At 39.6% G+C, this 13,382-nt stretch overlaps 1 protein-coding gene across 7 annotated transcripts in view; it reads left to right on the forward strand.

The window, feature by feature from the left end:
• Positions 1-13,382, forward strand: part of AHCYL2 (adenosylhomocysteinase like 2) — a 174,552-nt gene that overhangs the window by 131,556 nt on the left and 29,614 nt on the right. For all 7 annotated transcript variants that reach the window (XM_068549428.1, XM_068549426.1, XM_068549427.1 and 4 more), the window contains exons 4-7: positions 305-405; positions 6,936-7,038; positions 9,007-9,101; positions 12,182-12,288. In XM_068549428.1, the coding sequence (XP_068405529.1) occupies positions 305-405; positions 6,936-7,038; positions 9,007-9,101; positions 12,182-12,288 (406 nt within the window). The remainder of the gene's footprint in view (positions 1-304; positions 406-6,935; positions 7,039-9,006; positions 9,102-12,181; positions 12,289-13,382) is intronic.

Here is a 13,382-nt window from a genome sequence, read left to right on the forward strand (position 1 = left end):
TCAGGAAACACTGTGGGGAGGGAGTAAACTCTAGAGGGTCTAGAAAGAACCCCTGTACAAGGAAAAGGGGGAGAGACTAGATAAGGGGGACTGGGATATAGGGAATTAAACATTGGACCATTTACCTCTGGAAGTCTCTTATAACAGAAAAATCAAGTTTAATGTTTTGATCCCTTGAGAAGCTTAATCTAACAGAGAACCTGACTGGGGAAGGATCTTATCTTAAGAGAGTACATTTTTCTGTTATTCTTTACCTCTCATCCCTCCTCACTAAAATTGCTGCGTGTGTATTGGGCCTTTTCAGAAATGCCGGCGCTGATGGCTTTGAGGAAGAGAGCTCAAGGAGAGAAACCTTTGGCTGGAGCCAAAATTGTGGGTTGCACACACATCACTGCTCAGACTGCTGTGAGTCCTTTTCCTTTCTCCACATAACAATAGTTAATAACAGCCACCAGCTATTGAGGGCTGGCACCATGCCAAGCACTAGTTCCGAGCTTAACAAGTGCTCATTAACCCTCATAATGGCCACGTAAAAGCACATACTCCTGTTTCCATTTTATAAATGAGGAAGCTGAAGCTCAGGGAGGTTAAGTAATTTGTCCAAGGTTATACAGCTAGTAAACCACAGAATTGAGATTTAAACTTCAATATATCGGATTCCCAAGCTTATTCTTTCTCCAGTCTTCTCCACTGCTTCCCCTTATCTTCCCTTCCAGTGTCATTTCTACACGGCACCTCTGTGTTAGGCTGCTTTCAGCTGCAAATAAGAGAAAACCTGATTCAACCTGGATTGTACATAAGGGAATTCATGACATTACATAGCTAGAAGTCCAGAGGTAAGGTGGACTTCAGATGAAGGCTGTCAGGGCTCAGTTTCATCTATCTGTGATTCTCTTGGAGCTGCCTCCTCTCTGTGCTTACTTCATCCTCAGGCTGATAGCAAGATGGTTACAGCTCTTTAAGCCATCCCAGACTGACATGAAGAGGAAGAAGGACCATTTCTTCCTCTCTCCCAAGAGCAAGGAAACCTTTCCCAGAAGTCCTCCAGGGTACTCTGTCATGTCACTGAGCAGAACTGGATCACATGCTCATGCCCCACCAGTCCTGGCAAAGGAACTGGGGTTACCGTGATTGGTTTAGATCCGTAATTTTCACCCTTGTCAGATTCACTGACCCCTTTTGATTAAAAAATATGTTTTGCAACGGCCCAGTATTTTCTTGAAATGAAATTCAGATATAGCATAGCTAGGTACATATAATTTTTAAAAAATAAATGTAAAATCTTACTGAAATATGAAGGAAGAATAAAAGGAAAGTAATTTATAATAAAATAATGTGTATTTCAATATGTAAGTGCTTGGGTACAAGTAGAGTTGAATAGTCAGATATTTGTACTTACTTATAGCATTATTTGAATGTGAGTGCTACAAATGTATATACATAGAAATGTGTTACTGGTTCCAGAGCATCAGAGAAATATTGCCAAATTATATAATTTTCTGAAATTATAATCAACTTTTTGTAAATTTCTGAATAACAACAATATCAAAAATATGAGTTTTCTGGCTTCCCTGGTGGCGCAGTGGTTGAGAATCTGCCTGCCAACACAGGGGATACGGGTTCGAGCCCTGGTCTGGGAAGATCCCACGTGCCGTGGAGCAACTAGGCCCGTGAGCCACAACTAGTGAGCCTGCGCGTCTGGAGCCTGTGCTCCGCAAAAAGAGGCCACGATAGTGAGAGGCCCACGCACCGCGATAAAGAGTGGCCCCCACTTGCCGCAACTAGAGAAAGCCCTCGCACAGAAACGAAGACCCAACACAGCCAAAAAATAAATATAAAAATAAATTAAAAAAAAAAAAAGACCCTATTTCCAAATAAGGTTACATTAAAAAAATATATATATATGAGTTTTCTCTTGGTTTATACACGTTGCATTCTTGGAAAAACTATTATTGTTTTGTATTAAAACTACAACAATACCTTTGTTGATATGTAAAGTGGAATAAAGTTCTAAACTCAGATAATTATAAATAGATTTCTCACTCATGTGAACTTTTCATTGGAACACTTGAAAATTGTACCAGATATGGCATGGTTTTTTTGTTCTGGGAGACTGTCCTACACTTTCGAAATGTCAAGATCCCTGGCCCTACCCACTAAATACCAGTAACACTCCCCTACCAATTACCGTGACAACCAAAAATGCCCCCACGGTTTTCCAAAGTTCCTCTGCTGAGAACCACGGACTTAGAGTCGCCATCATCAAAGATGTAATACATACTAAGTTGCCAACCGTAATGAGACCACTACAGGAAATCAGTGTATTAAGAAATTGTCTGGACTCTTTTATGGGATTTATAAGATCCAGGTCATTTGTATGACTAGATCTCTTCCAAAAGATTGTCTCGTAAGCACAACACTATGTGGCCACGTTCCTTATTCAGAACAGCAGAGATTCCTCAAGACACAGCTACTGTTAGCGTCTTCCCTGTGAGACTTTTCTGGGTTATGTGTTCTCTGAAGAAAAGGATACCTTGGCACCCCAAAATTAGTATAATAAATTGAAAAGCTATCACTTTTTGGAGCTATAGACTAATGAATCAAGGCAGAAACACTCTTGGAACCTTTTTTGGGCTTCCCCAGTCAGGGACATGAGACTTCAGTGTGGTGGCTTAAAATAGTTAGTGCTTCTGTACTGTCTCATGTTGCTAAATTACATCTAGTTTCTTTTTTACCCCCTGGCTCATAAACATTACCACTCTTCAAGTTTACCTTCTTTTTTTTCCTGAATGGAGTAATCAAAATTAGTTTACCAATTTTAATATTATTTTATTGTTCCCTCCCCACATTTTTCTGTTTCCTTTAAAAAAATAATTACAAAGGAATTTTGCTTTGTTTTTTTAATCTCTATTTTATTTTTCTGATTACAGAAGTAATTCATGTTCATTTTACAATATTCAAGCATTACCACAATCTGTAATGTAGAAAGACAAAGTCTGCTATAATCCCATGCTCCAGAAATAACTATCATAGTTAACAGTTTCCTGTCCATGTTTCTAATAGACTTGGATCTAAATATTTATATTTTTTAGGTGTGTTTCCATAGTTCCTTCCAACCAGATTCCTTAGCTACTCTCTCTAAACAGTAATGATTTAAAGTCGAGTTAAACCAGCTTCTGAGCTCTGTCCTCCTCCCACTTCTACCTGCCTTCACTTCTGCTTGAGCCCTAATAGCCAGCAGTCTTAACTCATAGTTCTTTAAATAGTTCTTATATTCTTGGTCCTAGTCACTTTTCTAGTTAATTTATATTGCTTTGTAGGTAAGTCTCAGTATCATTCTTTTGTTTGGCACATTGAGGAATCCTAGTTATAGAAATTCAGAAATTCTTTAAGGTGAAAATTAAAACAGGATAGAAAAAAATTGGATTGGATATTGAAAGGTAAAGAAATTAAGATATAAGAGTAGTTCTGCTGTGGCCTTAGACGAATTATGTGAGAGAGTTAGCCTAGTGGAGTTGTTTGCACGTATTTTTTTTTTAATTAGAGCATATTTTTAATTAGAATTTTTATTTTGTATATAAATATTAGAAAATACAAATTTTTAAAAATGAAAATTATCAGTACCCAAAGTTAAGCACTGTCAGGAAATTTTAAAACAAACCTTTTCACCAAAGATTTATCCTTGTTAAAAGAGCTCTTAATCGAAGCAGTAGGGTGGTACATTACCTTCTTCTTTTTTTTTTTAATATTTATTCATTTATTTATTTGGCTGCATTGGGTCTTAGTTGCGGTATGCGGGATCTTCGTTGCAGTGTGTGGGATCTTTAGTTGTGGCATGTGGGATCTGTCTAGTGGTGGCATGTGGGATCTTTTTAGTGGTGGCATGTGGGATCTAGTTCCCTGACGGGGGATTGAACCTGGGCTCCCTGCATTGGGAATGCAGAGTCTTAACCATTGGACCACCAGGGAAGTCCCTATACTATCTTCTTATAAAGAAGCCTATCTCCATCTTACATACTGAAGTGAAAGTAAGTCAGGATCAAATCAGTGGATTAAATTTATTTTAATAATTTTTAAAAAATTGAAATACACATAGATTTATAGAAAAGTTGCAAACACAGTACAGATAACTTTTTTTCTGAACCATTGAAGAGTAAGTTGCCAACCTTATGATGCTCCCACAAATACCTTAGTGTATATTTTCTACAAACAAGAACATTCTCCTGTCCAACCAGTACAGCCATTCAAAATTAGGAAATTAACATTGATTCATTATTGCCATCTAATCCTCAGGTCCCATTTGAGCTTCACTAATTGTCCCAATAATACTTTTTTATAACCAAAGGATCCAGTCCATAGTTATGTGTCTCATTTAATTGTCATCTCTTTAGTCTCCTGCAGTGCTGGATAGTTCATCAGTCTTTCCTTGACTTTCATGACCTTGACACTTTGAAGATTATAGACAAATTATTCTGTAGTATGTCCTTAGTACGTAGAAAATGATGCTGTGCTTTTTTCATTTAATCCTATTGGATGGCACTTGTTTTCGATTTGTCCCATAACTGATGTTCATTTTGATCCCTTGATGGAGGTGGTGTCTGCCAGACTTTTCTAGTGTAAACGTTATTTTTCCCCTTTTGTAATTAATAAGTATTTTGTGAGGTAGTAATACGAAACTGTGTAAATATCCCATTCTTCATCAAACTTTCCATTTATTCGTTCATTTATGTATTTGTGTGGAGTCATTGTTTCCTATTTTATTTAATGGGTTATAATCCATTACTATCATTATCTATTATGATAAAAATTGTTCCAATTTTGGCCAAGAGGAACCCCTTAAGTCTTGCTTCTGTGCCTTGTCTCTTGACATATCCCTTTCTTTCTTTGAGCACTTCCTTTCTTCTCGTACAAGATGATCTAAGCTCATTTTGTACCTTCCCTGTCCTATCCCTGGAATCAGCCATTTCTCCAAGGAGCCCTGGTTCCTTTTCCTTTTAGTGGATCTGTTCACTAGTGTGCTCTTTGCTATTGGGATATCATTGTTCCTGGATCCTCTTTCATTAATTTTCAAAAATAATTGCCCATTAACTCTTCATATATATCTTTTGCCCTGTTCTCTCCTTCTGTAAATTAGGCCATTGATAGTATCCCATAGATCTTAGATGCTCTCTTCTGATTTTTTCCCCCACTCTTTTTTCTTTCTGTATTTCAGTTTGGTGGTTTCTATTGATCTATCTTCAAGTTCACTGATTCTATCCCTAGATATGCCCAGTCTGGTGATAAGCCTAATGAAAGAATTCTTAAATCTGATCCTTAAAAAAAAAAAAAAAAAAATTCTGACATTTCTATTTGACTTGTTTTTATAGTTTCCATCTCTCTGCTGAAATTCCCTACCTGTTCATGGATGTTGTCCATCTTTTTCACTACACCCCTTAGCATAAATATATTAATCATAGTTAATTGAAAGGTCCTGTCTGATCAAACATCTATCTCATCTCAGAGTCTGGTTCTCTTGAATACTTTCCTGACAATGGGTTGGGTTTTTTTTTCACTTTTTTTGGCGTGCCTTGCGATTTTACATTGAATGGTAGTATATTATTTTCCATTATTGTCATGAATTGGGCTGGATTTCAATTCTGTTGTTCCATACCAAAAGCTACAAATTCCCCCAGGCTGGAGGGCTCTCGTACTCGTGTTTGCACTTCACCCTCGGCTTTCAGCCGCTTCTGCACATGCTTGCCACAGGGGGGCTCTGTCTTCAAGTGCATGTCCCCGCTGCAGCACGCGACTGCTACTCCTTGTTTCCTGGAGCTAGGCTCAAGGTGAGGGCAAGTGGGGTTCTTAGATTTTCTGGTCCAGCCTCGGTGTTAGGCAGGCCCCTGTGAAGGTAGGACTTTTTCAGTGTTCCTGCCACTCCTCTCTGTAGCAGCCAAATTTTGCCTTGTATTGGTGGTAGGTCTTGAGCAGAGATATTTTCCCGTCCCTCCTGGAGAGGTAGCAGATTTTTACTTTGTATCAATGTAGGGTCCTGGGCCCAAGAGGATTTTCTGCTACTCCCCCAGGAGCAGAGAGTTTTTGCTTCCACCCTTCCCCAGAAGCAATGGCTCTTTGCCTGGTCCCTGGTGGCAGGCATAATTCCTGCTCCTCTTGCTACAGTTTAAGGCTTTTGCTTCCTATGAGAGAAGACTGTGGAGAAGTGCCGAGGTTTCATGCTTACCTTTGAGCCCAGCCAATCAGCTCCCTGCCCCCAATCTTTCTTGTGAGCCCTGGTTGGAAGCCCCTGGAAAAGAGCTTGCATGTGAGTGTGAACTCTCCTTGTGCCTGGGGCTACCAGAAGTTCCAAACTGACATACTTTCCCACACTCAGCCTTTACTAATTCATTAAAATTTTAGCTTATTTTTTCTTACCGTGATGTATGGCAGCCACCCCTTCCTTCTGTGCTCTGACAAGGGTGAAACAGTGTTCCCGCTCTCCTTAAAGGGATTTGTTGCCCTTTGGAGTTCCTTGGTTGCATTATGACCTCAGCTCTTAGATGTACTCAAGAAAAGTTATGGTTTTGTAGATTATCCAGCTTTTTCTTGTTAAGGTGGAAGCTTCTTTTGCAGCTTTCTACATCCTAAGGAGAAGCAGAGCTATAAATTCGTGGTTTTTAAAAAGATGTTTGGCACTGAAAGCCTTGGTTTAATTAAATCTTACAGGGAGGCCCAATATGTTAAATGAGTAAAAGCATGCAACTCAGCTGGAGCCTTCCCCATGCCTACCCCCAACCCTTGCCCTCTTCTCAAAGTATTGAAGTTTCTGTAAAGCACAGTTTGAAAATTATGGGCGTTAGTTATTCCTAATGTACTTTCTCATTGTCAAATATATAAACTTAATCTCCTTGACCAGTTGTTTGGCCCATGCTTGCTCATCTCCTGCTTTCTCTTTAATATAGGTGCTTATGGAAACTCTGGGCGCTCTGGGGGCACAGTGCCGATGGGCTGCCTGCAATATCTATTCCACTCTCAATGAAGTGGCTGCTGCTCTAGCAGAAAATGGTAAGATCTTTTGTGTGTTCTCTTTGTCTTTGGCTAAAGTTTCCAGAAAGTTCCATTGTTTCAATAAATATCTGTAAGGAAAGTTGACATTTAAAGTTGTCTTGAAAGAAATATTCTTTTTTTAGTTGAAGTATAGTTGATGTACAATGTTGTGTTAGTTTCAGGTATACAATAAAGTGATTCACTGTGTATGTGTATATATATCTATATCTATATATCTATCTATATCTTTCTTTTTTCATATCTATCTTTTTTCAATTCTTTTCCACTATAGATTATCATAAGATATTGAATGCAGTTCCCTATGCTATACAGTAAATCCTTGTTGTTTACCTGTTTTATATATGGTAGTGTGTATCTGTTACTCTCCCCCTTCCCCTTTGGTAACCATAAGTTTGTTTTCTGTGTCTGTGAGTCTTTCTGTTTCGTAAATAAGTTCACTTATACTATTTTTTTAGATTCCGCATATAAGTGATATCATGTAATATTTGTCTTTCTCTGACTTACTTCACTTAGTATGATAATCTCTAGGTCCATCCATGTTGCTGCAAATGGCATTATTTCATTCTTTTTTGTGGCTGAGTAATATTCCATTGTATGTATACACCACATCTTCTTTATCCATTCATCTGTTGATGGACACTTAGGTTGCTTACATGTCTTGGTGGGTCCCTATTCTTGACGAGTTTGCCCTCTTTCTGGGCTTCTCTTGTTAAATATGATCGAGGTAACTGTGTTGCTTTATAGTCACAAATATCATCTTATGTCTAATATTCCATTATTAGTTAATGCTTTGCCTTGTCAGAGCACCAGTGAACATTATTCACTGTCTAAGGTCATATGGATTAGAAAAGAAAATGCTTCAGGCATAATTTTGTGGTCCGACTGGTTTTCAGCAGTTAATGTTTGGTGCTCTGCTTCAGTGGTAAACAGGACTTGACCTGGCAGATTAATATTTGATAACAACAACCACTGACACTTGAAGGACAAAAGAAATAGAGAAGTTTGGACTTTGCCAGTTCCTTGCCTTCACTCTCTGATAGCCCAGCACAGATCAGGATACCAAACACTTGCTTCAGAGCTACTGAGAAATTCTGGGAAAGCTCTATAGTGCATGCATACCTCTCTTTTTGCAAGCACTTTGAGCGTTTTATTTGTTCTTTCATTTACAGTCATTCATTTGTAAAATTTTTATTAATGTATAAAATATGTATAGAAAGTACACATATATAAATATATAGTCCAATTAATTGTACATGTACATTCATTTCTCTTTTTTTTTTCAACAAATGCTTATTGACCTACTTTAAGGACAAATGAGAGTGTCTTTGCCCTCAGAATCTTATATTGTGGTTAAGGAGAAAAGACACATATATAAATAATGATAATACAAGGGCATATATGATAATGCCACAACAGATCATAAACCCACATTTAGTATACCAGCAAGGGGCTTATAAAAGTTCAGATTCCATGTGAGATCACTTTCAGCTGAGTTATAAGGCTTCCTTAGGAACATGATACTTAACTGGACAATGAAGTGTAACAACATTTGAACAGAGGGAGAAGAGTGTAAGAGTTTTCCTGATGCAGAGGATGGGATGACTAAAGTATAGAAACAAGAAAGATCAAAATGTAGTTGGGAAATGATGAGAATTCCAGTTGGACTGGATGAAGAAGTACATATTTCTGGTTTCTTCTTTTTTGCCTTTAGTCATACTTTTAGCATCTGTCATACTCTTGGCCCTTTTGTTTGTCCTCTTTGGTCTAACAGGAGTGAAATGACCACCAAAGACAAAGGCGAGTGTAAAAAGACTGAAGACAATACTAATCATTGAAGAAAGTCAACCCAAGAAGTATAGCAGAACGAGAGAGCTTGGAATTGGGGAAAACCAGCATCTTTTTGCCAAAATTTAGGGTCAGCCCTTTTTCAGGCTTTAATGGTTTCTCTTTGTTCTTTTTTCTCAGGATTTCCTGTGTTTGCCTGGAAAGGAGAGTCAGAAGATGACTTCTGGTGGTGCATTGATAGATGTGTGAATGTGGAGGGCTGGCAGCCAAACATGGTGGGTTAGATCTCTGCCAACACAATTCTGTTGGGGCCTGGAGGTATAGAGAGGGAGAGTGTGGTCTGGGAGAGGGTTTCCCAACAGGAAGGAAGGCAAATGCTTCCTTTTCCATCTGATGTACCTGGGCTTCTGGCAGAACTAGATGCTTATGCTTAGGACATCCCAAGAATATTCAACCTCTTTATAGCCTCAAAGTGCTTTTCATTGTCAGTGCTGATCTCAGAAGCACTCATATTCATCAGCAACATTAAAATACTGCTCAGGTTCACACATGACTGGTTAAAAAGTAAGATTAATGAGTTACCATCCCCTACCACTGCTTACCACCACCCCCTACCCCCCACCCACCCCGCCCAACAACATCAATGATTAAAGCACACACATGCACACACAGCTCCTATGGTACTTAGGTTTCTTTCTAGAATCACGTGCTAAATTTATAGTAAACCTGAAGGGATTCCAAGTTCAAATTTCTTCTCTTTATTCATTTCTCACCTGAAGAAAGATGAATAGGCAAAGTTTTGGGGTCTTAATTTTTGCTTAGTTTTTATTTTTGTTTCATTTTTTAAAAGATCAAGTGCTTGAAGGCTGAGAGCATATTAGATTCACAAGGGGAAGCAAAAAGCTTCACAAAGTACGATGCACTCCTGCTTTGCAAACCTTTCTGCATATGGGTGAGAGGAGAAATTAGGGAATCAACTGAAACAAGAATCCTTGAAGCTCTAGTCCAACTATTGCTTACTGCTAAAGACTGCAGAGCAGGCTTCACCTGGGACACAGCAGAGAGAAGCAGCCTGTCTTTCTGGATTCTGTGATCCAGGTCACATTGCACCAAGTGTTGGTTTGAGGAAGCTGGGTTAAAACCTTTGTATCCTGAAAGGGAGGGAGGACTCAGCTATAAGATGAGTCAGCTCATTCCAGCGGAGTTTAACGGTGACAGAAGGGAGTGTGACTGACAGGTGCTAAAGAAGATATGCCAGGGGGGTTCTACTGGAAATAAAACATTAATTTTATAGTCATGAACATAAGGAGGACAGGCGATTGTACATGGAGAGCTTTTATAGACTGTAGAGCCAGCACACACTGCTGGAAAGGTTGACGAAGAGAGTTAAGACAAGGGTAAGAACAACTTGGAAACAGGATCCATATCTTTTTGGATCCGGTCAAGATCTAGTGCTTTTACTTGCTTGCCAACTTCAGGAAGATTCCCAGGTGACAATAATTTTCTGCAGTAGGACGACAGGGTGAGAATTATGGGCTACATTCATTAAATAAATATTAGGGATAGCACCTACCTGCCTGTATTCAACACCTGTGTTAAAAGGGAAAGGTAGATGAGAATACTGAGACTAAGACACAATCTTTTTTGTCTCTGATCTTTTGTGTGGCTAGGGATCAGAGGCTGCAAGGAAAAACTCCATGAGGGATTTCATACATGTAAAAAGGGAGAGAGAAACTCAGAGGAGCCTTTCCGTTTCTTAGGGAATCTGTTCTGAAGGTTTCTACTGGGAGAAAATGGAGCACTATTTTATGGTATGGAGCAAGTGTAAGAGTTTTAATAAGAATCCTGCCTTGGATCCCTGCTCTCAAATAAGGTTTAGTGGAATCAGAGAAAATAGATCAACAACAAGAGCAGAAGTGGGAATTCCCTGGCAGTCCAGCGGTTAGGACTCAGCGCTCTCACTGCCAAGGGCCCAGGTTCAATCCCTGGTCAGGGAACCAAGATCCCACAAGCCGAGCGGTACGGCCAAAAAAAAAAAAAAAAACGAGCAGAAGCAAAATAGATCAGGTGGTAGACATGAGGTTGGAGATTTTGTGTACCCAGGGGTCCAGTATGGCATCTTTGGCACTTGTAGTAGAGTTGATAATTGATGGGACTGCAAAATGGGTGCTTGCCAGTGGAGGGCAGCTTAGTCCTGTGGGTCTTTCCAGGAGGGTGGGTGTAACAACTTGGAAAGTCCTGCCAAGCGTTTCTAACAGCTAGATGAAGGGCTGAAATGCCACAGCCTACTGCCTAATAGTATTCTAATCTGGTCTTTCTTTAGCTTATTTATAATTCAGAAACTTTCCTCTGCTGATGAAAGCTCCAGTGGGCACAGCATTGTGTTTATCTTTAATCCCAACCTGAAATAGTGATGAGCTATTCAGAGGCATGCTTGCGCACCTACATGCTGCACAGTTCCCTAGTTATTTTTAATTTGGTTTATAGAGAGTGTGAGGCTGTGCTAGGCAAAACCCTACAGTGCTGCCTGATCATTTTGGATAGGAGAGTGCCTGTACTTTGGGAGACGTAAAGGATTAACGAATACACGTTTGTAAGCCATTGTTCTGGGAGGGAGACTAATTATCTGGCTTTATTTAAACTAAGCTTTTACTGATGATATTTAAAGTCCTGAATTCAACCAATATAAATATGCTAATATCAAGTTTAGGCTTTCTGACTACCAACAGTACAGCCAAGAGCTAATGGTCTAGGTAATCACTTAAGCTATTAGTCCGTAAGAAAATCCTCATTGCGCTGCTGTATATTTTGATCCTAGCGGGTATGTCATTTGGGAAGGTCACTTGGCTGTGAGAATTACAGTTGGCCTTTCATTTCACTGTTTTTTTTTTTTGTTTGTTTGTTTGTTTATTTTTGACTGCATTGGATCTTCGTTGCTGCGCGCGGGCTTTCTCTAGTTGCGGCGAGTGGAGCCTACCCTTCATTGCGGTGCGCGGGCTTCTCATTGCGGTGGCTTCTCTTGTTGCGGAGCACGGGCTCTAGGCATGCGGGCTTCAGTAGTTGTGGCATGTGGGCTCAGTAGTTGTGGCTCGCGGGCTCTGGAGCGCAGGCTCAGTAGTTGTGGTGCACGGGCTTAGCTCTTCCCCAGCATGTGGGATATTCCCAGACCAGGCCTCGGACCCATGTCCCCTGCACTGGCAGGCGGATTCTTAACCAGTGCACCACCAGGGAAGTCCCTCACTGGTTTTTTTTTCTTCAGTGTAATGACTGTTGGTCATTATACTGACTCTTAAGTTACTTTGCATAACCATTTGGGAAATTTGAAATATGACATTATTGATGCTTATTATTGCAGATCTTGGATGATGGAGGGGATCTTACTCACTGGATTTATAAGAAGTATCCCAACATGTTTAAGAAAATCAAGGGCATAGTGGAAGAGAGTGTTACTGGAGTCCACAGGTAAGATTTGACATGGATATGCCTGGTTTTGTGCAGCCTGGACATATATTCTTTTTTTTTTACAAATTTTTATTTATTTATTTATTTATTTATTTATGGCTGTGTTGGATCTTTGTTGCTGTACGCAGGCTTTCTCTAGTTGCGGCGAACGGGGGCTACTCTTTCATTGCAGTGCGCGGGCTTGTCATTGCAGCGGCTTCTCTTGTTGTGGAACACGGGCTCTAGGCGCTCGGGCTTCAGTAGTTGTGGCACGCGGGCTCAGTAGTTGTGGCGCATGGGCTTAGTTGCTCTGTGGCATGTGGGAACTTCCCGGCCCAGGGCTCGAACCTGTGTCCCCTGCATTGGCAGGCGGATTCTTAACCCCTGCGCCACCAGGGAAGCCCCTGGATATATATCCTTATAATCACATACTTATAGAATACATTATGTTAAAAATTGAAACCTGATCTGAAATGATGAGATATGAGTCTGCACACTTGTTTTTTAAATTAACAACACAAATAGCAAACTTAAAATAGTGAGGGGGGAGTAGCTAGGGGAATAAGTGTGGTCCTCATGTTTTCTAGTCGTTGTAATACAATGACTGCTTGTCCTTTTTGGACTAATTCATTTATTCAACAGCTATTTATTGAACTTCTACAGTGAACCAGGAACTACTCTAAGAACGATGCTAGGGATCTAGCAGTGGGGAAAACAGACAAAAGCCTGGGCCCTCATAGAGCTTATGTTCTTACACAGAGAACAAGGATTTAGGGTTCTGTTTCTCAAATGAGCATTAATTCCCTGAGTAAAATTGTAACCATTTCTGTTTCCTGTTATTTACCCAGAAAGAACTGAAAGTATGAAAGTTTTAGGGAAGTAAATTCTGAATAAGCCACCATCACTGCTTCAATATACTGTGATCTTTTTGAATGTATAAAACTCTGGATTGTCCCATATTTTCAAACTTTTAGAAAGGGATGAATTTTGAATAAAACACCTGGTTCTAATTTTTAGTTGACTCAGTTTAAATAAAACCCCTATATACAGATATACATATTTATAGGTATATGTATTAAAGTTATAAAATTGAGACTATTGGAAAGTTAAACTAT

This window comes from Eschrichtius robustus, chromosome 8 (assembly GCF_028021215.1).
Source record: "Eschrichtius robustus isolate mEscRob2 chromosome 8, mEscRob2.pri, whole genome shotgun sequence".
NCBI lineage: Eukaryota > Metazoa > Chordata > Mammalia > Artiodactyla > Eschrichtiidae > Eschrichtius > Eschrichtius robustus.